We start from the raw sequence: 25,040 nt of genomic DNA, 5'->3' as shown, positions 1-25,040 counted from the left end.
CAATCGACGCACCCAGGACACCGAGAGTGGGTCATAAAATTACCCATGCTGGCATCCCAAATGAAGTTTAAGTATCTGGGACGTTAGTTGGAGACTTTATTTTTAAGCAAACAAAATGTATGACCCCCAAAACCGTCACCTCTAAAGTTGCAGCTGCAGTGCACTCAATGACTTCCTTCTCCGAGTGTAGTGACCAACTTCCCCGTAACATCGAAGCCAGCACTAGTGACACTAATGACTGTCGGAGCTCAAAGACCATAACTGGAGCAAATGGTCCTGGGGTTGGTCTCCTCGGATTCCACTTTACCGGCCACGCTGCAAGAGATGCCAGATTAGCGGTGCGGCTGCGAGCAGATTTCCTAAACATCAAGTCTTCGATAACATGCAGCAGCGAACCCCTTTTCTCATCGCACAGATACTTATGACGCTACCCTGGCTAGTGACTGTTCTCCTTTGATTACTCGTGGAGCGGCAGAGGCAAACACCAGACGACCGGTAGATAACACACTGCAGTGTAATCAAGCAGAACTAACTAGTACTCCGAAAACCAGAAATCCTCTTACGCCGACAGAACTAAAACAACGAAGGACGTCGCAAATCAATATGGATCTACATGAAACCATTGTCCTGAATGAAGACCTTGATACTGATCACCACAATGGAATGCCTTCAAATGAGTCGGAGAAAGATATTGAAAACAAACAGCACTTGTCAGTAGCAGCTGGCATTCAAATTTATAACAATGTGCTGGCTGCTTCTTCGACTGCACTCATTCCGTTTGTGAAACTACATGAAGTGCTACATGAGTCAATAAAGGATCATCAAAATGCGCTGTTGGCGGTGGTAAACACCAAAATTAGCGCACTCAAGACTTTGACATCTCATCTCAACAACCGACTAGATTGGGAAGCCGAAACTTAGGCTAAATGGCAAAACCGACTGAGTGATATTACTAGAAATTAGTTGGTCCAAAACAATGAATTAATGGAAGCAGTGCTTGAATCCACTAAGTGGATGCGCCATCACCTCCATCAGCCCCTAGCATCTGTCAACGCTATGAAATGCTCAAGCAACTCAACACGTATGACATCATCAGTGCTAGTATTTGACATATTACCGCTTGGCCCTATGCCAGCTGTTAGGCTTCTGAGAGATTAGAGGTGCCCTTGGAAAATACTGATGCAAAGAAAGTTTCATCACCTAATGTAACGAGCAAAGACGTGCCATTAACAGGTGCAACAAAAATTGTTGAAGAGTTGGATAACACCAGTAATCAAAGGAACTCTGAAAATAACGGAAATAACATCCCTGCAAGCTTTATATTTACTAGTGTTGCACCGAGCGCGTCAATAACCTCTAGACCCCTCAACATCAATGCTGAAAGTAATGTCAAAAATTGAATTTTTGTAATTTTTTCAGTAGACAAACCTTCTGTACCAGCTGGAAAAAAAGAAAAGGGAAAAAAAAATGAGAAAAGTATACAATCATGCAATGTTAAAATGATTGATCTGAGAGCAGTAAAGGTGGGCAAGCCAAAGTCTAATACTGCTAAGGCGTTTATTAGAAACTTAACAACTCCACCACCTTTTGCCATGTTCAAACATCTTGATAGACAAGCTTCTGCTGAGATGCCATCAAAGACGGGAGAAGAAATTGTGACTCTGGCCAAAACCAAACGTCCTCGACTCGAAGACGAGGACCAAGATGGTCCTGAATCTTTCCCTTCTGAAGATCTGGCGAATCCCTCCACATTTTCTATCGAAGATGAAGATACACAAAGCTGCTCTGATATCAGCGCCAATGACAAAGCCGATGACAGATCGGAATGTGAGTCAACTAGAGATGTCTCAGCAATAGTTGTCACAAATGGCTCTAGCACGTTAAGGTCTAATGATATGATGAAGCCTGCGACTCTCAGAAGCTCATTGGAACAAGCTCAATACAGTCGAATAATGCAAAAGTTCCAACTCGATCTTCAAAGCAATATACACCACCAAGTGTGAAATTAAATCCGAAATTCACAACTGCTCATGTAGAGAAAAGTGTGTGGAATTCCAACAAACCTGCAGCAAAATCTTGGGCCGAGAGTGCAAGAAACATAAAAAAAATCCAGCTTGAATATATCTTACAGGACAATGAAGGAGCCAACTTAAACCAAAGAAATGTTATAAAACTCTTTAGTTATGTGCCTTCTCTCAGAACCATTGAATCGGAAGACATTAAGATCATTGAATACATGTTTGAGAAACGCTACGACTGGGTTGTATTACACGTGCATTCCCAGTTGGTTGTATCAACCCTCAGAAATGCAACAGAGGAGTTGTTAACTTTTGGCTATGAACTGACAGAATACGTTGACCCGGCAGTGCACTCATCCAAGACATCTCTGCCTGGTAAACATCATTGGCTGGATTCGAACACGGAAAACGAAAGCCCACGAGTCTATGTGCAGAGGTATTTCGGAACAGGCAAAGATATCTCTGACGCAAAGCATCAATTACAAGATAACGTACAGCGGAAAACAGAAACTCACAATTTCTCACAAAGAAACCATAGATAGGCCAAAGAGCAAAGACAAGTGGAGGAGTGTTAACTAATATCTTGGAACATGCGTGGGTTTCTGCACCTGTTCCAAAATAATGAGTTGAACAAGGAAGATCACACCATAATGTGTCTCCAAGATGGATAAGAACTAGACCAGTATGTGAAGGATTTTCAATGAACTTTACTCCTCCATTGTAAAACGCGACCGGCCGCCCATTCTCTGGCTTAATCACTTTAATCAAGGACGTGCAGGGATGGAATGTTGTAAAACTATTGCAACCTAATTCCTTTGTTCAAGAAACAATTATACAAATTTCTCATACGCTCAGGATGAGTTCCTACTTGTTGTGAACGTTTATTGGAACCCGGAAAAGATTGCTTCAAACACCTTCATAACAGTCATCTCAATAATTGATGACGTTATGTTAAACTAACAGAAGATTTCCATAATAATATGTGGAGATCTTAACCATTCATTTGTTACTTCAAGCGGTCATTTACAAGATCTAAATCATGACTCTATGAAAGTCGTGCAAAGAAATGGGCCATTGAGCTAGCTGGTAGAAACTGTGATGATGAACGGTCGAACACACAGAGATACACCAGATTGCACAACTTGGCAAAAAAACCAGTCTACCAAAACGTTAGACTACATATGGGCATCCAGAGACCTCGTAGAAACGGTTAAGAGCCTGAAGATCATAAATCGTAGACCATAGTGACCATGATGGCGTCAACCTACGTTGGTCCTCATTAATAACACAAAGAAGTGAGCGTTACAATGTGCCGCTTGTGATAAATCAAGGCCTAAATCGGATGACCATAAAGCCAGCCGCAATCGTTGACCTTACTGGAAAATTAAGTAACAATTACATGTGTGCCGAAACCTCTGTTGTGTATCCGCCACTACTGATACAATTTGCCTCGATCCGCCAAAGGAGTGGTGTAATGCTCCACATACATAAACATCCTTTCAGTAAGGATATAGCTGAGAGGAAGCGCAAACTACATACCAATCTAAAGCTTCTTAGGCAATCTTGCCAATCGGCAATGACAAAAGAAAAACACCAAGAAGCAACTTCAAAATTGACATCGAAATTGGTTGACGACATTCAAGAGATACAGAGATCAAGAACAAGCTGAAATGATAAGATTGATTCTATCTCGTAAAAGCCGCGAAACATGGGCCATTATCAACAACGGCCCTAGTTTCCAGACGGCCAACATGACAAAGGGTGGACGTGAAAACACTTGGATACAGCACTTTTCAAAAGTATTCAAATCCACCACAATTTATTAACCGGGGCAGTATATTGACAACTCCGTCCCCTGGAATTTCAGATATAGCTCAACAGAGATCGAGGAGTTGCTCAGCAAACATAAGAACTCTGGGGCGCAAGGTCCCGATGGGTTGACCAGCCTGATACTTAAGAAAAACATAACCTTGTGGGCAGCTTTTATTGAACGATTGTTCCAGATGAAAACGTCTGAAAGGAAAATCCCCTCTGCATGGCAATCAGCGGTAGTTGTGCCTATATACAAATAAATGGATCGTGCTGACCCGGCCGATTGCCCTGTTGGATGTAATTAGGAAGATTTTTGCGGGCCAGTTACAGAAACCGCTGTCACAATGGGCTATTGACATGAAGAAGATGGACGAACGTCAGACAGGCTTCACGCGCGGCTTTGGAGTGGAATGAAATCTTACATTATTAAACTTTCTGAAACTGGAGGCCATTAAGTATAAAAAAGGCCCTTATTCCTGGCGTTCGTAGGTCTACGTCAGGCCTTTGATAGTGCACATCTATTGAATACATCGATAAAAATTGGAATGCCCAGCTGACCTGCTGCAAATGGTAATCCAGCTTAATTCCAATACATCAATAAAAATCCGGTTGAATGTCAATGGTGAACTATCAAAGGAAATGAAGATTCATCGAGGCGTCAAGCAAGGCTTCCCCTTGGCAGCCTTACTGTTCAAATGATATATTTAAGATATGCCGGATGCGCTGTCGAAATGTAATGCCTTTCCACCAAATATCAACGGCCACCACATTAGCTGGGCCACATATGCTGATGATGTGGTACTAATGGACGTTACACAAATCGCCTTGCAACGATTAATTGCTAAACTGGTTGAATACTTAAAAGCAAACAACATGGAGATTAATACCAAGAAAACAAAAATGATTGTCCTCCGACCCCAGTTGGGGAAGCGAGGGGAAAAACTTTAAATGGCTACCCTCAGGAGAAAGTCTTGAACGAACAGAATCCCTCGGATACCTGGGGATAATATTCAACACGTCAATAAGAGAGTATGAGTGGATGAAAGACTTGATGGCAAAAATGACGTATCTTCCTCTTCAAGGATCCAAGCTACATTATAAATATGGTAAATTCATCTTGCTCCCAGTGATCCAATTCTAATGCCAGAAAGTGGTACCAGCAATTACCTTCGGTAGAGAAGCAGGCTGAAACATTAATACTAACATATGGAACCAGCTTGAAGCTAAATTGTGGCGTAAATTCCGCCACTTTACACAAAATGTAGCAATTGCTGCGATCAGATATGAGCTAGTCCTGCAATCATTGTGGGCTATAGTTTTGTGGAAATCTCTAGCCCTATATCGAAATATGACGTTGCCCAATAATGCTGTCAAATTTGCGATTCTGAAAGAACTGCCTGCATGTCCTTATCAAGGATTATAAAAAGTCTGGGAGGCAAACATTTTTAAAAAACTTGACGCATGTCGTTGCCTCTGTAGATCTCTTGCACCACAATCGATGTGCAGTAAAAAAGAAGGATATTCAGTGCGATTGGATAGCAACCATGCAAATTCCTTCAAATTTAAAATCTTGTTTATTAACATCTGGAGATGTTCACTCAGTAAATTGTGTTACAAAGTATCTGCGACAATTTCCATCAAGATACCATAGTGACTAGTTTCTACGATTGCGTCTAAACTTGTGTTAGGCAGAAACCTGTGCAGTTCCCTTAGGGACCACTGCAAAAGGCTTAGGGCTACAGGTGTTGGCAGTAAACCCAATTGGTAGCAGTCTGTACCACCCAGATTTACCTGGTAGCTGTGGCTGAGCAGCCAGACTTCTCTCAAGAAGAGTTAGACAGTATATAGAGTATACAAAATAGGTACACAGATACAGTAGCATAAGCAAACACTGACCAGAGCTTTGGTATAAAAGTATATCATTATTTATTTAAAAACACACTTGTAAAATACACTAACACCAATATGGCAAGCAAGTTCAAACACAGTCACTATCAATATATATACATCCCTGATTACTTATTGAACAAGTCTTAGTTAAAACACCACTTATTTGCAGACAGAGGTGAGCGCTTAACCTAAGATGGCACTCCAATAAGTTAGTTAAAAAAGGGAGGGAAAAGGCAGAATTAGGAAAGCACACAATACCAACACTTTTAAAAGAACCACAGCAAGTCAGGAAAGGCAGAGTCTACTGTAGAGCAAGAAAGTTCATAGGCCAGGCCCACTCTTGGAGAGAGCAAGGCGGAATGTGTCCAAGATCACACAGTTGAATTATACTTTAAAAGTCTTTGCAGATAGTTCAAAAAGAGTTGGATCAGTTCAGAGAAAGTTAGTTAACAGGTCCCAGGTCACCCCAGGATAGAGAGTCAAGGATTTACGGGACACCTTGAACAGTCTGTTGCAAGGGAGACCAGGCGGGACACAGTACCTGAAGTGGTGAGAAAGCTCCAGCGGGGGCAGTTGTTCCTGGCAGCGGGTGCAAGTCGGTGCTTCATCCAGGGGAAGAGAAGATCTCGACGTGGAGGAAAGCTGGAGGTCGTTGCACTGCCAGGGAAGAAACCAGCCGCAGAGTTTCCTGGTTAATTTCGCGGTAGTGGTGAAGCGCGGCTATCCGGCCGCCGGGGAGCTTGGCACGCGCGATTCGACCACGAGACAATCCAGGAAGGTGGAAAGAGGGCGAACTGGTTATCCCCACCAGTTCAGAGGAAGAAGACTCTCCGGGATGAAGATCTTCTCTGTCGTCGGGAAGTGGTGAGGCGGTTCAGCAGGGCTCCACCGGTGGTGTTGTTGCAGGTCGGCTCAGCTTCTCCCTCTTCGGATTCTTTGGTTCTGTGGCGACTTCTGAAGTACCAGTCCCCAAAGCCCTGCTTTTATGCAGAAAACCCTCATTCATCAGTCCTAGCTGTCACTAAAACATGCTAAGTGGTGAGCCGGGCGGCTCACCACTGGGCCAATCACACAAGAGTGCGACTTGAGTTGCCGAGACAACTCAGTCCAGGGTGCCTAAACCCCCCCCCCCCACACATCCTGTAGACCCAGACAGAGTGGCACCACTTTTGGTGGCTTCTGTGCAGAAGCCCGCCAAAAGTGGAACAAAGGGCTCGACTTGGGTTGGAGTTACAGAGGCGAACACAAACGCCATTTTAAAACCGAGTCCTGGCAAAAAGACCCAACCGGGGAATAAATATTAAATAAATAACCCGGCGGTATCTTTAACATTGCACCAAAAAAGTGGTGCGTTTAAAATGAATGGGAAAATCCCATAGGAAATATTCCGGTGGAATATTTCGCGTGGTTACCACTGCCACCAGCCAGAAACTCGACGATGGGGGACTGCACAGTGCCCCCTCGAAAAACAGACCCAGGGGCAATCTAAAAACCCCTACCAGTACTTCCACAATATGATGGTTTGTACTGGTTCTGTTCACAATTTAAGACTAGTAAAGTCAATGGTGACTTTACATGCCCTGGGAGACAGTAGTCAGTCCCAGAGTATGGAGTCTGTTTGGGGGTCACTATGACACCCCTGTGTTACTGCACTGAGGGTGCTGTGTAAGACACTTACCAAAAACACATGAAACCCTATGGAGTGAAAGATCCCATAGCCCATAAAACACATTACAAAGTCCAAGGATATCTCAAATCATGTCTAAGAGTGGGAGAAAAAGAGTCTCACTTTTAGCAGGAGAAAAAAATAAACCCCAAAAATCCAGCAAAGCTGCTCGGGGACTCACTAGGTTTGGGAAATTAGCCTATACAGAGAATTCTCCCTAACACCTTGTTACCCACAAAAGAGCTGCTTTTTAAAAACATGATGAAAACACGTTTAACAACCTATGTTGAGTCTGTAATAAAGAAAAAGAATCACTGCGACATATTGTGACAGAATGCCCAGACTTAAGATTAGAAAGAAAAGTGGCCTTGGAAAGGTTTGCGCCACTCAATGAAAACATGGACGATTGGTGGATATATGTAGTATCAGGAAACCACTACTGCGCCACTGTCGCTTATCTTTTTTTTTCTTCTACTTCTCTTTATTGAGTTTTCCAACATAACAATAAACCCCAAACGCCCCCCTCCCCACACCTTTCACTCTCCCCTCCCCCTGGATGCTGCCACAGGTTCTTTTGCGTTCCATTTTGAATCAATCTATTTCCAAAGGCTCATTGTAAGTCCAGTAGTCTAAGGCGTTGCGGGCGCCACCCAATCCTGTAGTCGGCCCTGAGAAAGGTCAGGATTTCCCCCACTCACTTGCGAAGTTCTGCACCGTATATGTTGCCCATTCCATTGCGACTATTTCCCACATTTTGCGCAGCCATTCCTGGAATGTCGTTATGGTCGAGCTTTTTCATTTCTGGGCGATGATTGTCATACCTGCTATAGTGAGCATCGCCCGTGCTCTCTCTCTGGCCCTAGATTCTCCCGCTGCTTCTGCACTCCTATGGCCCAATATGGTCCATTCCGGGGGCCTGCTTCCCGCTGTTCCAAATGCCTGGTCCTGTGCCTTTTGGATTTGCTTCCAAAAAGGTTCTGTCCTTGGGCATCTCCACCATATATGTTCAGCTGTGCCCTCTTTCCCGCACTCTCTCCAGCACTCCCCCGATGTCCCTGGGTATTTCCTGTGCAGGCGGGCTGGTGTTAATGCCAACCGTAGAGTATTTTATACCATGCCTCCTGAGTTTGAGTGGCTGTAGCTAGCTTGGGGATTTTTCTCCATAGTTTATCCCACCCCCACTTCTCTATGTCCCTGCCCAGAATTTGTTGCCATCTGCCCATGAAAGCCCAACTTTGTCTTCAGGTGGCCTCATCTAGTATCTTGTATAGTTGTGAAATCAACCCCCTGGAGCCATCATTTGTCATTAGGAATTTCTCAAATGGAGCCGGCAGCCTAGTGGCTGCTTCTTTGTTTAGGGGATGTAGAAGCCAGTGGCGTAGTTGGGAATACTGCATTCTTTCCCCCCTCCCCTATTGCAAAATCTCTTTTACAGGCTGTGAAGACAATTATCTCCTTCCTATGAACATGTCTCACATCCTCTGACAACCTCCGTCCTGCCATTTCCTAAAGGTGCCCCTCTCTAGTCCTGGCGTGAAGTCTGCGTTGTTAAATATGGGTTTAGAGGGTACGGGAATGAGGTGATTTCCCTTTGTTTAACCAACCTATCTCAATTGTCCGCAACTAGTTTGGTGATGGAGCTTTCGTACATGTGTTTTGGTCGGTGTTGCTTTGGTAACCATAATACCTCCCATAGGTTATGCTTTGTTACCGCCCTGTCCATTTTGACCCAGTGTTTCTCTTTCCCCTCGTGGAGCCATTCCCTGATTACCCTTAGCTGGGTTGCCTTGTAATATTGTCGGAAGTTGGGAAGTGCCAGACCCCCTTCTCTCCTTGGGGCTGTGAGTTGGTGCCCACTCACCCTTGCTCTTTTTCCCTTCCATACAAATTCATTTGTTAGGGTTCGTTGTTCCCGGAAGAAGCTTGCCGGGACTACCTGGGGAATAGCCTGGAACAGGTAGAGCAACCGTGGTAATATGACCATTTTTATTGCCGCCATTCTCCCAAACCAGGAGATCTGATGGTTCCGCCACCTATGGAGGTCCTTCTTTATAGCCTTGAAGAGGGGAGGGTAGTTTGCGGCATACCACCCTGTGAGTGCCAGAGTTATCTTCACTCCCAGGTATGTGATCCCCCCCGGGCTGCCATGCAAATGGCGTTGTCATTTTAAGCTCGTCTCTCTCCTCATTTCCCAGTGTCAGATTCATTAGCTCGGACCCATATTAATGCGTAGCTCGAACGCCTTCCCAAATTCCTCGAGTAGTGCCCTACTCATTCTGCTTGATTCAGATGGGTTGGTGAGGGTGAGCAGCATATTGTCGGCGAATGCCGCCACGTTGTTCTGTCTGCCCCCAACTGGGATACCCTGGATGTCGTCATTCTCTCGTATTGCCTGAAGTAGGGGTTCTAAGTATATTGCATATAGAAGGGGGGTAAGGGGGCAGCCCTGTTTTGTGCCCCTTTGTAGTTTGAATGGGCACGATGCCGTTCACTACTACCTGTTCTTGGGGGCACCTCATAATTAGCCTTCACCATTTGTAAAGAGTCGCCTCCGAGACCCATCCTTTCTATGACCTTAAATAGAAATGACCACTCCACCCGGTGAAAAGCTTTTTCGGCGTCTAATGATAGTAGGACCACTGGAGTATTCATTTCTTCTGCTTTCACCAGGAGATGTACAACCCTCCTTATATTATCCGCTGTTTATTTGCCTTTAATAAATCCCACCTGATACTTATGTATCAGGTCCGGCAGAAGCCCCTCTAATCTATTTGTTGATTTTAGGGTCCACATTAATAAGCGCGATTGGTCTATAAGACGATCTTTCCATGGGATCCTAATCTGGTTTCAGAATCAGGGTGATTTTGGCTTCTTGCATGGATGGGGCTATTTGTCCTTTATCCTTAAAAGAATTAAAGAGATGGGTCAGTTGTGGCACCAATATCCCTGAGAAAGTTTAGTAAAATGATGCTGCATAGCAATCTGTGCATGGGGACTTACCCGACAGCAGTTTCCCAATGACTCCCCTCACCTTGTCCTCAGTTTTCTGTTGGTGTATATATCCTGGACTTCCCTACTTATTTTGTTTAGTGAGATCCTTTCCAGGAACTCATCTTGGCCATGAGCTCGGGGGTTTTGTGATGTGTATAGTGTCTCGTAGAATTTGGCCATAATTTCTTGGATGTCTTCTGTTCGCGTGGCTCTTTCTCCTGTTTCTGTATGTAAGGCTGTGATCACATTCCTCGATATCGCCCCCCAAAGGAGACACGCTAGTAGAGCGTCCGCCTTGTTTGCTTTTGCGTAGAATTTTTGTCTTACAAATAGTAGGGTTCCATCTGCTTGGTTCGTAGGTTCCCCAGTTCACCTATTGCTCTTCTATATTCCCTCTGGTTGCTTCTATTGGGTATTTCCGTCACTTTTTTCCTTGCACCCTCCACATCTGTTTCCAACTGTATCTCTAGAGCCTGGAATTGCTTGTCCCTCTGTACCCTGGCTGCTATGATTTCCCCCCTCATAGTGGCTTTAAACGCGTCCCACCTGACGTCTTCACCCATATCCCTCCTTTTGTTAATCTCGAAGAAGAATCTCCTTTCTCCCTCCATTTCTTCTCTGATTACGGGATCCCTCATCAAGGAATTTGGGTATTTCCATCCCCATATCCCCCTCTTCCTATTCCCCAATTCCAGTTGCATAACTATTTTATGGTCCGCTATTCCCATGGGGCCTGCCTCTATTTCCTTAACCCTTCCCACCAGGTTTGCTGAGACCAATATGTAGTATATCCTTGACTGCGCCCCATGGACCTCTGAGAGGAAGGTATACCCTTCCCCGCTCCCTTTTAATCCCCTCCAAACATCTCTCAGACCCATGCTAGACATTCTGTCCCTCAGCTCTGCCGAGGCCACTGCTCCCCCTACTGTGCTTTTGTTCCCTTATCTATCTTTAACTCTATCCCAGGCTATGGTCAGGTCACCAATTAAGATCATTTGACCCCTTGCATGGTCCTCGAACTTCCCTAGGATGCTCTGCAGGAAAGCTTCCTGTCCTGAGTTGGGGGCGTAGATGACCGCTATCGTATATATTCCCTCTCCCATCCTGCCTTTTACAATGATATGTCTGCCTTCTTTGTCCGTTGTCGTCTCCTCAACCCTGAAATTTGCTGTGTTTCTAATAGCCAATGCCACCCCTCCCGATTTTGTCGCCCCTGAAGCCTGGAGTATTTAGTCAAATCCCCTTAACCTGAGCCAGTTTTGGTCCTTGTGCAATAAGTGTGTTTCTTGTAACCCCAAGAAATCCGGTCTTTCTCTTCTTGTGAATAGCTCAAGTTTTTTCCTCTTCAGCAGGGTGTTGAGGCCCCTCACATTATGGGTCACCCACTTGAATATTTATTTCTCGCTCTCCCCTGCTCAGTGTGGTCCCCCCCCCCCCCTCTGTTTCCCTTCAGCCCTTATCTCGATCTCCAACCCTGACTCCCATTTTCATTGACCGCTTTGTTCCCTGGGTAGCACCCTTTTATACCCCTCCCTCCCCTACGCCTTCTCCCTTTCCCCCCTCCCTCCCCTACCCCTTCTCCCTTTCCCCCCTCCCTCCCCTACCCCTTCTCCCTTTCCCCACTTCCCATCCCTGAAGTCCCTATCTCTAGGTTTTCCCGTCACCCCCCTCCCCTCAGGATTCTTCGCCTTTGCTAATCCCATGATGTTGCTCCTCACTCCTCCTACCCTCTTTGTATGCCTTTTTGTCCACCACCCTGTTTTCCATGTACTCACTTCGGGTTAGACCCCATCTGTCTCCGCCCTCTCTGTCGTTGCCGTCTCTTTACCCCTTCCCTTCCAGGTGGGCCCTCGTGGTGCAGGCCTTCTCCTCCTCCCCTCTCCCACGACTGTCCATTCCCACGGCCTGGGTCTTCCGTTTCCTGCTTCCGGCGATTTCTCTGAATTGGCCATCCCTTGGTCCTGTTCCAATTCGATGTGTAGGATGTCCGCCCCTTCTTGCAATGTAGTTATCCGCTTCTGCGTTCCGGCCCACTGGAATAGCAGCCCGAATGGAAATGTCTACTTGTACTTGTAGTTTTGTAATTACTGGACCCATTTGTCGTTGTTTAAGAAGGGTGCTATTGGATAGGTCCTGGTATAGCTCAATCCGTTGACCATTGTATAGTATTGGTTCCTTCTGACTCGCTGCTCTCAGTACAGCCTCTTTTTGGGCATATCTTGTGAATGCTGCTAGCACGTCCCTAGGTCTTCAGTTCTGGTTCTTGTTGAGGCGGCCCACCCTGTGATCTCTGTCCTCTTATCATGTCTGGGGTGGCCTCCCCCAACAGATCTGCGTATATCTCCTTGATTGTTTCTTTTAGGTCTCTGTCTAACACCGTTTCCAGTAGTAACTTCAGCCTGATGTTAATTCTTCGAGACCTATTTTCCAAGTCTTCATTTCTGATTTCTAGGTTGTGCGTTGCTGTGTCCAGCCTCTCGATCGCCTCACTGTTCTCCATTGTTTCTCTGCCTACCTCCTGTAGGCCTTTCTCCACGAGATCAGTTCTCTTACCCAGCTGCCCTACCTCTTGCTTAATTTCGGCCACCGCCTGATTTATGTCCGTTCTTATCAACTGGAATTGGTCCTGAAATGTCCTTGCCAACATGGTTTGCAGGGAGAGCATCTCCCCGTGCAGATCTTGGTGGGAGATTTGAGTTGCTGGATCCAGGTGTTTGGGTGGGTCATGTCCTGTGGACCCTTCTTTGTTTGCCCACCTTGTCATGAGAGGGCCTGAGGTGTCCGCCTGCGATAGCCCACTTTTGTTGGATCTGCTCTTATTTTTGGCAGCCATGTGTATCGGGTCCTGGGGCCTTGGTGGGGTATTGCTATTTGTTTGTCTTGTGTTTGAAGCTGGGCCACTGTCTTTGCCTCAGTACCTACACCTGACCCCTTTACCTTGGTCCAGGCTTGCTGTCCTCTGTTTCTGTGTGGCTAGCGGGTGTACAGCAATTTACCTGAGAGGTGCAATCTTTTCCTCCACTCCCTCCTGGATGGCTTCCAAGGCCTTTGCCGGTAGTCTGAGGCCCTTGATGCCTTCTGGAGCTTCAGTTCCGTTCTCCGGTCTGCTTTTGCACCCCTGTGTGTAGTGCTGTTGCTGAGGGCTTCTTCTGATGGTTGTGTTCCCCACTTGCTGCAGCCTATTAGACTAATGTTGTTGAGTTTATGGGGAGTGCCTCTGTTGCTTGGTGCCGTTTTTCCTATTCGGCCTTTGCTTTTTCCACCTCGAGGGTTTTAGGGGGGGCCTTCCGTGCGTGTTCCCCTCCTTCTGACTTAAGGTGGGGGACTTTTGTTGTTGTCTGGTGTCTTCCGGGGGACGGGGAGCCATGTTCCCCTGCGTTCTGTGTCGCTTAGTGGGCTTCCCCCGGTTGCGGGCCGCCTCCTTGACTGCTACCGTGTGCAATGGGAGCTTGTCCTGCAGGTGGTCCGTGTCCGGGATGGTTCCCCAGGATTCCCCGCACTCCGTGTCTCCCCTGGCCGGGCTCACCTTGTCACTGATGTATCTTGCCGGGTCTCCGTGTCTCCGTGCTCCCTGGGATTCAGCTTCTCCCGTTTTCATTTCGGGCGGGTTGCCTTGGGGCCAATATATGGTCTGGGGCTTCTCCCTGCGTTTCCGGTCCCCACCGCTCCTTGGAGGTCCTCGTTCCGAAGCCGGGCGGTCCTCCTTTCTCCCTCGATGGGTCCCTCAATGGGTCCCTTCTTCTTCTTTCCCTGGCAGTGCGCGCCTCTCGAGTTCAGAGAAATCTCGTTCCGGGAGGTGTGTGCACTGGGGTGCCGGAGTTTGCTGTGTCCTGATAACTTTTCCCAGGTCTCTCCCTCTTCTTGGAACCCGTCGGGTCTGGCCTCTAAGCTGTGCCAGTCGGCAACCTCCACTGGGCGCGCTGACAGTTGCCCCGTCTCTTCTGCCCTGTGGGCTTCATCGCTCGATTCCTCGTCCGCTACCCTCTGGAGTTATGGCTGGGGGTACTCTTCTGGTGTGGGACCTGCTCTCCTCCTTTTCTGCCTTTCGTTCACCTACTTGGGGTGGTGGGACCGCTTTATTCGGCTGGAGGGCTTCGTAGCGCCGTTGACACACGTCTTTCTGGTGTCGGTGGCCATCTTGGAATCCACTGTTGCTTATCTTGACAAAATATTGTCAACTGGTTAATTGGACCAATTACAAAAATTAATGTCATTCAAGATCTTTGATTAAGACGAGACGTCGCTGTTTTTGTTTTTTTTCTTCTAGATGTCGGAATCTTAATCTTTTTGTTTTCCTTTGCTTTGGTCGATCTTTGCAGGCAAGGTATATGTTGTGTTTGACCTAAAGGATTTTGTCTCATTTGTTAAAAGGTTTTGTATGAAACTAAACGCAAAAAAAAAAATATTATTATTGAGGCAGCCACCCCAGAGAGGACACGCCGCTTTGTACGTTGGCTGCAATACATTTGTACCATTTTTTTTAACTCGGTTTATTTTCCTGTAGGGGCATTTTTAAATGTGGCGGGACTACTTTATCTGTAGTGTTTTCACATTCTTCTTTTAGAACTTGCAAGATAACCTGACTCGAGTATATGACTTGGAGAGTCTGAGATGGTGACTTTAATTTTTTCTTCATTAATAATACTGAGGGGGGCTCTATATTCTCTTTTGGATAATACTGACTTCCTTATGTTTCATGGTTTTGAGTAGCAGTATTATCTCACTAATCGCCAAGTAGTGGCCTGTCCAAAATTCTTCAACTGTTTGCAGGTCAGAAAGCACTAGGTTCCTTGTGAACATTAAGTCAAGTGTATGACCATGTTGGTGGGTAGAACCACTTTATGAGTGGACCTGTGTTTCCTTACTGCTAAGGAAGTCATGGGTGGTTTTATTTGCATTAATCTGTAGCCTGAGGTTAAGATCTTACAGAATGATCCCTTTGTTATTAGCAGTTTGTAAGTTGGTGAGGATTTCTAGTCCAGGTTCTAGGAAAAAAGCATAATTATGTGGAGGCCCATATACCATGATTATAGCCAGAGTAAATTTGCATGTACACTCTACAATCCAGGTGCGGCCATATGTAATATTTGTGTATACAGGACACAAATTAGGCCTTGGAGCCAGATACAATTCATGAAAGCACATTACATAACAAGGCCTTAGGGGCCTGATGACATTTTTGTGTGATACAAACGATACTACGCCTTAGGGGACAGATACACTATTTGAGTGAATATTACAATTCGGCACCTTAGCCGCAAAATACAATTAATGAAGCACACCACTTTTAGCAATTTGGTATGCACTGATGGGTCTTATCGTGCCTGTCATCTTAATCAGTGAATAGGCTTTGGAAGAAAATACTCAAATTATTGGTTGCTGTAGCCGAGGAGTGAAGATCTGGAGGTAGAAATGCAGCTGGGGTAGCCTGAGGATCTACCAAACCCCAACAGGAGTGCAAGAACCTGCCTTTAGGCATTATGCCCTTTGTGACATCAAGCGCAGGGACTAATCAGTGATTAGATGGTGTTCACATGAGTGCAGAAGCCCAATGACTACTCTGCCTGCCCCGGTAATGGCTGTCCCCTGCTCAGTTTGTCCCCCCCTCTGTGGGAGGCGCAGGCCTAGTTGAAAAATACCCTGACTTGAAAGGCACATGAAGCCTATGGAGAGACCACTCGATGCTCTTCATGTGCTGCTGTTCCTCTGGGGAGTGAGGCTGGGCTTGGGAGGATATGATGTGCTCTAGTAGCTACACTGTGATCTGTGGAAAAAGGAGATCTTACTTCTGAACCCATTTTTCTCCTTTAGAGATTGTGAGAAGCTGGGCCAATCACTTTGTATCTTTCTGCGCCACTGATGCAATTTGTGGGAGTGCTTTCAAACAAGTAAACCCTCCATGATTAAACAATTTTACATCACCACTGTCATCCCCTATACACACACGCACACACGTACACACATATACATTCGCTACCAGCCCTGGTCTCCATGTACGTTTCAAGCACCATGTTCCCCTGACGCATATGAGTGCCACCCATTTCCTGCCATACCCACTTCTGTCATCAATGCCTCCGCAAAGAGACCATCTACTCATTTGCCATACGTATCCCTATAAGCCAGTTTTCTTTCTGAAGTGCTCCATCATCAGAACTGTGAGAAGGCAAAGATATGAGTGGGAGTCAGTAGGGTGTGTTTAAACGTAGGTATTGTCAAGAGCCGAACTTAATCTAATGCAACTATAACCTGATAGGCTACAAAAAACAGGTCTTCCGGTGCTTTCAGGTAAAATCCTATTTGGGGGAAAATTCGTCAGGAAATGTAGCAGGCGACCAATGTTCAAGCAGGTTCCAATTTGAGCAAGTGATGAATTTGCAAGAGCAGTGAGGATAAGTGCAGAAGAGAATATACAGGCACAGATAATTTGCACATCTGATATTGGGGGTGTAACAGAAACTAAAGTGTCTGGCAGACAAGACTGGATAGAGGAACTGAAAAATGCAAGGCAGGTGGAAGGCTGAGGGAGCTAGGGATAGAATCAACCAACAGAGTGCAACAACGTACAATGAACACCTTACTATACAAACTGGAGCAGAGAACAGCTGGAAAAAAGGATCAAGAGAGTTGTTTTACAAGAACTGAATGATAGGCTTCTCTTTATAGAACTGTCTGAGGCTGCTCCTAAACCGACCCGAGTTACCTCGATCCCTCCTGAGTTAGTCCGGGAAGCATGTAACACATGCTTTGCAACCCTATTCTAGCTGTATATGCGCCTTACAAATGGCAAATAAATAAATGACCACCACCATCATTTTATGGGAATTCTGTATGGAAGGTGTTTGTCCTATAGCATTTCCACGATTTCTCTGTGGCCAGTCGTTGTGATCCTCCCAAAACTACTGGAGCGGTGGTGATAGTTTATGCCCGTTGGTATTGAAGCAGTTACCAGCTCAGCCCAATCCACCCCCCCCCCCAGTGCCATTCTGGACCAGAGAAGTTAGGCAATCCTTGAGAGGTGATCATGAAAAGTAGAAATTTCAGGAGAGCAATGAATGTCAGCATAGTTTGCTATGGTATGTGTGTAGTTGTTTGTTGTGGTCAAATACCAGGAGATTGTCTAGGAAACAAGAGCTCCAGGACTGACGCGTTCAGCAAATCATATACTTTAATGATCTTGTGTGTGATGCCACTGATAGTGAAATTAGTTATGTCAAATGTTATTTGTGATCTGCAAGGGATCTGGTACAGCTCTCTGTGGGGCAAACTCATGGAAGATGTTTCCCTGCATTTTCTACAGCATTTCTATGGGGGCCATCCCTCCATTCTCACTTCTTTGCCCTCTACTCCTGTTCGTACACATAAATATTACAACAAAAAAAAAACCTTACCCTGCATCCGCAATAAAAAAAAATCTCATGCAAAAATGCAGTGAAACGGCCTTGACAAAAAATGCAGGGAATCTGCCACAGTAAGTTGGGCCAGCACTGTCTGCAAGGCCATGTATTCATGCATTTTTAAGAATTGTAGCAACCTTAGTCATATTTTCCAAACCTTTTTGATTGAGCAACTTTATTACTTCAAAAGAAAAGGCACTTGTCAGGTCTATTTTGTGTGATTACAGTTTTGATGCACTAATCTCTGCGTTTGGATTGTCATTTCAATCTAGCTTTTACCTCCTTTTTGACACTGCAAGTCCAGTCAGCTGTTCAGCAGCAAAAGTAAGATGCCTCATGCAATATGCCTCTGACTGATGAAAATGACTGCCCCATGATAACAGTACATTCTTTCCTAGCTGTGTAGCTAGGCCTAGGCAAAACCAGCCCAAACGCCTATGCACAGTTATGGAAGAATTGTTTTAGTCATGCTGTATATGTGGCTGATTGCTCAGAATTTGCTGGTGAATCGTGTAGTTCAGGCAGGAGTGGTGCCATTGAAATGTGTGTTTTTATTTTGCCCAAACAGTTCACAGTGCGTCACGTTTGTTGTGTCGTTGCTTACCTGTATGAAATTTTATATTTCATTTCAGAGTAGGTCAAGATATTGAAGAAAACATTTTGAAGGTACGATCATATGAGCAGGAACTATTGAAGGCTCTTGGGGAATTTCTTGAAGACCATTTTCCTCTTCCAGAAGAATCCGGACGATCTGATAACAGGAAAAAGGTATACTTTACCTAGACTCCAGTAGTCAAACTAAATACTCTTTAGAGGAAACGCTATTGCATTTGTTGTTCTTATTAGAAATATACTTTTGAATGGATTGTGTCCTCCCACGTATTCCTCATCTTCGATAATTACCTTTCCAACTTCAGTTGCTTCGGAAAATACATTTCTCGACAGAGGGCGCTGTGCGGTAGAGTCTGACTCAAATGTCCCTCGAGGGCCTCCGACCGATAACCGACGTCATCCGCAGTATATGTTGCATGTGCATCGCCCGTTGGCTTCAGTTCCGTTTATCCGACGCAGCTTTTGCTTCAAGAGAAATTACGGCATGTCATCTCTTCACCGTCGACGCCCAAGACGGGTTTCAAGAAATGTCAGGATTGTGGCTCGATGGATGTCCATCACTGACCCCTACCACATTTGCCTGTGATGCCTCAGCACGGAGCATCGTACGAAGGAGTGTAATTCCTGTCAGACGATGACTGACACGGCTCTGAGTGAGCCTAGAGGTTAATTGACGGTGAGTAGAATTCCTAAGTCCGCTTCGGGTCCCAAAAAAATACTTCTGATGAGTCGAGAGATTCTTCTCATCGAAAAAGATCAAAGAAATCTCAATCGAGAAGTCGTTGGCGTCCTTCTTGATCTTCTTCCAAGAAGTGGAAGAAAAGATGTCATAAGTCTCCTTCCTCGAGTGACTCCTCACCCAATAGAATCACTTGTCCAAGGAAATCCAACTCCCCAGCTAAATGCGAAGAGTTTTGGAGGGAAATAATGAAAATCTTTGAGGGAGAAGCCCCTACTATGAAAGAAAGACCATGTCCTGGTCACTCTGCAAATAAAAAGACAAAGGGAAGTCTAAGGCAAAACCGTGTGCACTCTTGAGTCCGGGACGCATGCCTGACGATCATCGAGAGCCTTCGAGACCTTGAAAGAATGAATAAGTGTCGAGGACCTCGACAAGTCAAGAGTCCAGCCCTTCGAGGGCTTTGTCAAAGACAACTTCAGTGAAAACAAGATCGATTCCATCGACGCCCTCAACGTCTGAACCTTCAACACCCATATTGAAGCCATCAACGCCTAAGTCGAAGACTTCGACACCATTGGCCTCGAAGCCTACTTCGAAGACTTTTTTGGTGCCATTGAAGGCAACACAAGAGAAATCTTATAAACCTCTGCCACAAAAAGATTTCTTCAAGTCAATGTATGAAGAACATTAACCATCTGAAGATGATCCAACACCTTTTGGCCTTCAATATGGCACTCCAAATATGCCAGATTAATTTATTTTAGAGGAGTCTAGGCTTAAAGACCTGTATGAAAAACTACAATTAGCCAGTGGGGTAGGTAATTCTCCTGAGCTGGAATTTGGGAAGCCAGAGGATCGCGCTGATAGCTCATACAGACAATTAATGAGCAAAGTAGTGGAATATTTAGGATGGAGTTGACCTGTTCCTCCTTTTCAACAAGATGACTTAACAGACATATTAGACCAAGGACCAGAGAGGCATCCAATTTTGCCCTTCCATATTGCTTTACAAAAAAGAGTTACAACAAATTGGGTAACTCCAGATTCTATTAATAATTAATAAGAACTTTCCCCAAAAATATAGGCCATCCAGATTATTTAACCAAGCACCAGACTGCAGAAAGTTTAGCGATCCAGGCAGCCACGTCCACAAAACAATCTGCTTACCTTACTATTTTTACAGACGGGGATAAGGTGGAAGCTTGGGCGCTTAAAGTATTTACTGCCGGTAGCATGGCCTTGAAATCAGCAAATCCCACTTGTGCCGTAACAAAATTTTCGTTCATCCTGTGGGATTGTGCGGACCTCATCTCCGAAGGGGAAGAGAGAGACGGCTTCCTAGCTTTCATCAAGGATGGTAAGGAGGCAATGTGTGAGTGCCTCTAGTCAGCTCTGGATACTGCAGATAGTATTAATAGAATAGATCCATGGCGACTAGTACCGTGCTACACAGATTTGCGTGGCTGAGGAAGTCTGGGTTTGTACCAGACGTGCGATCTAGATTACTCAGTATGCCTTTTGATGGCTCCAGACTGTTTGGTAGCAAGGCTGATGAAAGTCTGGAAAGGCTAAGGACCCCAAAAGCGGCAGCTACATCTCTTAATGTCGCCTTTAAACAGCCTCAGCATTCCTACTCCGGTGCATCATCTTGGAAGTAAGTCCTTTTGTTTCTACTCCTCAGTTGGAAGAGGGAGAGAACAAGCCAGTCATAGAGGACAAAGAAGATTACCTTGTGGTGGACGAGGGAGAGGTACTATCTTGGCCCAAGCACTGGCAGTTTTGCCCTCAGCCGCTGCTGTGCCACCTCAAAACCTCTCTGAGGCCTTAATGCACAAGACCCCAGTGGTAGGCAGGCTCTCGCAGCATCTAAAAGAATGTCGAAACATTACTTCAGATGCTTGGGCACTGGAAACGGTAGCCCAGGGTTACTGCTTTCCTTTTCTAAAAAGGCCTCGGGATCATCCCCCGGGGAACAGCTCATCGAACATTCCAGATCCGCCCCTTACCACAACATTTTGACCCTGCTAGAGAAAGGTGCAATAGAACCAGTACCTGCAGCGGAGACAAGCAAGGGTTGGTACTCCCCGTATTTTCTAATCTGCAAAAAGGACAGAGGATTGAGACCAATCTTGGACTTAAGAAACCTGAACAGGTTCCTCAGGAAGGACAAGTTCAAGATGGTTACCCTTTCTCAGAGCCTTCAGGGCCTCCAACTCCAAGACTGGATGGTGTCATTGGACCTTCAGGATGCTTACTTTCATGTGCCTATCCATCACAAGCACAGGAGGTACCTGAGGTTCGCAGTTGACGGTTCTTATTATCAATTTTCGGTTCTGCCTTTTGGGCTGACCTCTGCCCAGAGGGTATTCACCAAGTTGATGGCAGTGGTGGCAGCGAGTCTCAGGAGAGAGGGGATTCACGTCTACCCCTACCTGGACGATTGGTGGATTCTCCTGAACAGACCATGGAGCATCTCATCGTAACTTGCCACTTTCTCCACAAACTGGACTTCTCCCTCAATTATAAGAAGTCAAACATGATAACATCTCAAAGACTCCAGTTTATCAGAGCAGTCCTGGATGCAGCCTCGGGAAAAGCCTCGCCACCAGAGGTGAGGGCTCAACACATTCTGCAGATGGTAAGGAAATTTCAGAGAGGCCTGCGTCTTCCAACCTTCGATTTTCTTTCTTGAGGTTGCTTGGCCCTATGGCATCCTGCATTTTTCTGATGCCAGAGACTCGTCTGCGAATGATATCCCTGCAATGGGCTCTCAGGACTCCATAGTCCCAAATTCTCAGGCAAGATTTCAGACCTACCTCAGGTTCCAAACAGGGTTGCACAGGATCTCCTGGGGTGGGCCTCTGAGGACAACATTCTGAAGAGACAACCTTTTTTTGCAACCATGGCCGGAGATAATGGTAGTGATGGACGCCTCACTCACAGGGTGGGGAGCACATGCCAGCGATCTGACAATGAGCGGTCGTTGGTCTCCATCGAAGTCCAAACTACAAATCAATCCTTTGGATCTGAGAGCAATCAGACTTGCGCTGAAGGCTTTTGTGGCTTCTGCATGGGGAAGGAATGTTCTGATAATGTACTCCTCAACAAGAGAGGATGTGTAGGGTCACTAACACTGTGCAGAGAGGCAATGCAGCTCTGGTTCTGGGCTATGCAAGAAGGAATCTCCCTATCAGCAGTTCACCTAGCCGGAGAGGAGAACATGGCGGTGGACGTTCTGAGCAGGCAAAACACCGTCTTCCACAAGTGGGAACTAGCTCAGGAAATACTTCGAGATCTTCACCCCTTGGGGAACCCCTCAAGTGGATCTGTTCGTGACCAGTGTCAACCAGAAGTTTGAGCTATTCTGCTCCAGGTTATTTCCCCCCAAGAAGAGCTCTAGGAGACGCGTTTGTGGTGAACTGGGAGTTTCCACTTCTGTATGCGTTTCCTCCTGTTAGGCAGAAACCTGTGCAGTTCCCTCTGGGACCACTGCAAAAGATTTAGGACTACAGGTGTTTGGCAGTAAGCCCACTTGGGAGCAGTCTGTACCACACACATTCACTTGGTAGCTGTGGCTGAGCAGTCAGACTTCCCTCAAGAAGAGTTAGGCAGTATACAGAGTATTCACAATAGGTCAAGAGAACACAATAGAACAAGTAAACACTGACCAGGGCTTGGTGTAAAAGAGATATAATTATTTATTTAAAACCACATCTAAAAAAACACACAGGCACTAATAGTAAGCAATTCAAAAACACGGTCACTAAAAGATATAGACTCCCTTAAAAGAATATTAGACAAGTCTTAAGTAAAGCCCCACTTATATTCAGACAGCGGTGAGCGCTTAACGTAGATGGCACTCTAATAGTTCGTTTTAAAAAGGGAGGGAAGAGCAGAGAACAAGTTGAAACAGATCCCAACACTTTTATCAGAACATAACAAGAGGGAAAGGCAAAGTAAAACCGTGAAGTTAGAGTTCAAGCGGCCGGATCCACTTTCAGAGGATCCAAACGAAATGTGTCCAAGGTCACACGGTTGCAGTGCACAAAAGTCTTGTAAAGGTTCAAAAAGGAGTTGGACCAAAGAAAGGGACCAGTTAGAGGGTCAAGTCCAGAAGGTTAAGGGGTTATTATTACCTTGTAGCAATCTTTAGAAAGGGAGGCCTGGCGGACACGGTACCTTAAAGTGGTGAGAACGCTCCAACGGGAGCAGTTGTTCCTGGCAGCGGGTGCAAGTCGGTGCTTCATCCAGGGGAAGAGGGGGTCTCGTCGTGGAGGAAGACAGGAGTCCGTTGCACTGCCAGGGAAGAAACCAGCCGCGGAGTTTCTCAGGTACAAGGAGCGGTCCGGTGATTCGTGGTTCAGTGGTGAGTGGCTATCCGGCCGCCGGGGTGCTTGGCACGGGCAGTTTGACCACAAACCGGGCTGGGGTGCGAAGAAAGGAAGGTAAACTGGTTGTGCCCACCAGTCAGGGGAAGAAGCCTCTCCAGCCGGGAGATCTTCTCTGTCGTCAGGAAGTGGTGAGTCGGTTCTGCAGGGCTCCACCGGTGGTGTCGTCGTGGTAGGTCGGCTCAGCTTCTCCCTCGTCGGGTTCTCAGGTCCTGTGGCGACTTCTGAAGTTCCAGTCCCCAAAGCCCTGCTTTTATGCAGAAAACCCCCATTCACTCAGCCTAGCTGTCACTCAAATATGCTAAGTGGTGAGCCGGCCGGCTCACCACTTGGGCCAATCACACAACAGTGCGACTTGAGTTACCAAGGTAACTCAGTCCAGGGTGCCTAAACCCCCTTCCACACCCCCTGTGGTACCCAGACAGAGTGGCACCACTTTTGGAGGCTTCTGTGGAAAAGCCCACCAAAAAGTGGAACAAAGGGCTCGACTTGGGTTGGAGTCACAGAAGAGAACACAAACGCCATTTTAGAATCGAGTCTTGGCAAAAAATACCAACCGGCGAATTAATATTAATTAAATAAACCGGCGGTATGTTCGAGCCTATGAGAATTAAATAATTAAAGTTGGTAGCCTCGAACAATGGGAAAATCCCATAGGAAAATATTCACGGTCGAATATAAAAAGTAGTTTCCACTGCCACCAGCCAAAACTCGATCAGGGGAGATGGAGACGTGCCCCCTCGACTAACAGACCCTGGGGCAATTAAATTACCCTGACCAGTACGTCCACAATATGATGGTTTGTACTGGTTTCTGTTAATAATTTGGGACTAGTAAAGCCAATGGTGACTTTACATGCCCTGGGAGACAGTAGTCATTCCCAGGGTATGGAGTCTATGGTGGGGTGTCACTATGACACCCCTGTGTTACTGCACGGAGGGTGCTGTGTAACACACATAGAAAAAACACATGAGACCCTATGGAGTAAAGGACCCCATAGCCCATAAAACACACTACCAGTCAAAGGAATATCATAATTCATGTCCAAGAGTGGGAGAAAAAGAGTCTCACTCTTGGCAGGAGGAAATAAAACAACTCCAGAAATCCAGCAAAGCTGCTGGGGGACTCACTAGGTTAGGAAATTCAGTCTAAAGAGAGAATTCTCCCTAACACCTCCAGTCCCCGTCATTCTTCATGTGATCCGGAGTTTGAGAAGGTTTGGGAAATCCATGATCCTAATTGCCCCAGATTGGGCCTGGAGGACATGGTAAGCGGACCTTCTGGACATGTCCATCTGCCCTCCGATACGTCTTCTACAAAGAAAGGACCTTCTCTCGTGAGAGGAGTGTCGGGGTTCCCCGTCCAGAGGTCAAAACATTCAGCCTTCATGCATGGTTTCTGAGAGGCTGAGCTACAAGGATTGGGACCTCACGGACGACGTAGTGGAGATTTTGCTTTCGGCTAGCAACAAAATCCTTATACTGCTGTCATTGGAGCAAGTTCAGCAGCTGGTGTAGGGATGAGAATGTGGATCCATTTCAGTGCGATACACCTACAGTGTTCTCTTTCCTACTTCACTTAGCAAAT

The 25,040-nt window shown here is 46.1% G+C and overlaps 1 protein-coding gene across 4 annotated transcripts in view; it reads left to right on the top strand.

Annotated features, from left to right (window-relative positions):
• CENPK (centromere protein K) overlaps window positions 1-25,040 on the top strand; it is a 1,342,106-nt gene that overhangs the window by 863,932 nt on the left and 453,134 nt on the right. For all 4 annotated transcript variants that reach the window (XR_011280634.1, XM_069627356.1, XM_069627355.1 and 1 more), the window contains exon 8: window positions 18,404-18,539. Coding sequence is in view for 3 of the 4 variants with exons in the window: in XM_069627356.1 (XP_069483457.1) it covers window positions 18,404-18,539 (136 nt within the window). In the remaining variant the exon portion in view is untranslated. The remainder of the gene's footprint in view (window positions 1-18,403; window positions 18,540-25,040) is intronic.

Source organism: Ambystoma mexicanum, chromosome 6p (assembly GCF_040938575.1).
Source record: "Ambystoma mexicanum isolate Mex_15411 chromosome 6p, UKY_AmexF1_1, whole genome shotgun sequence".
Classification (NCBI taxonomy): Eukaryota; Metazoa; Chordata; class Amphibia; order Caudata; family Ambystomatidae; genus Ambystoma; species Ambystoma mexicanum.
Note: the sequence above shows the minus strand (reverse complement) of the source record. Positions and strands in the feature narration are given on the sequence as shown.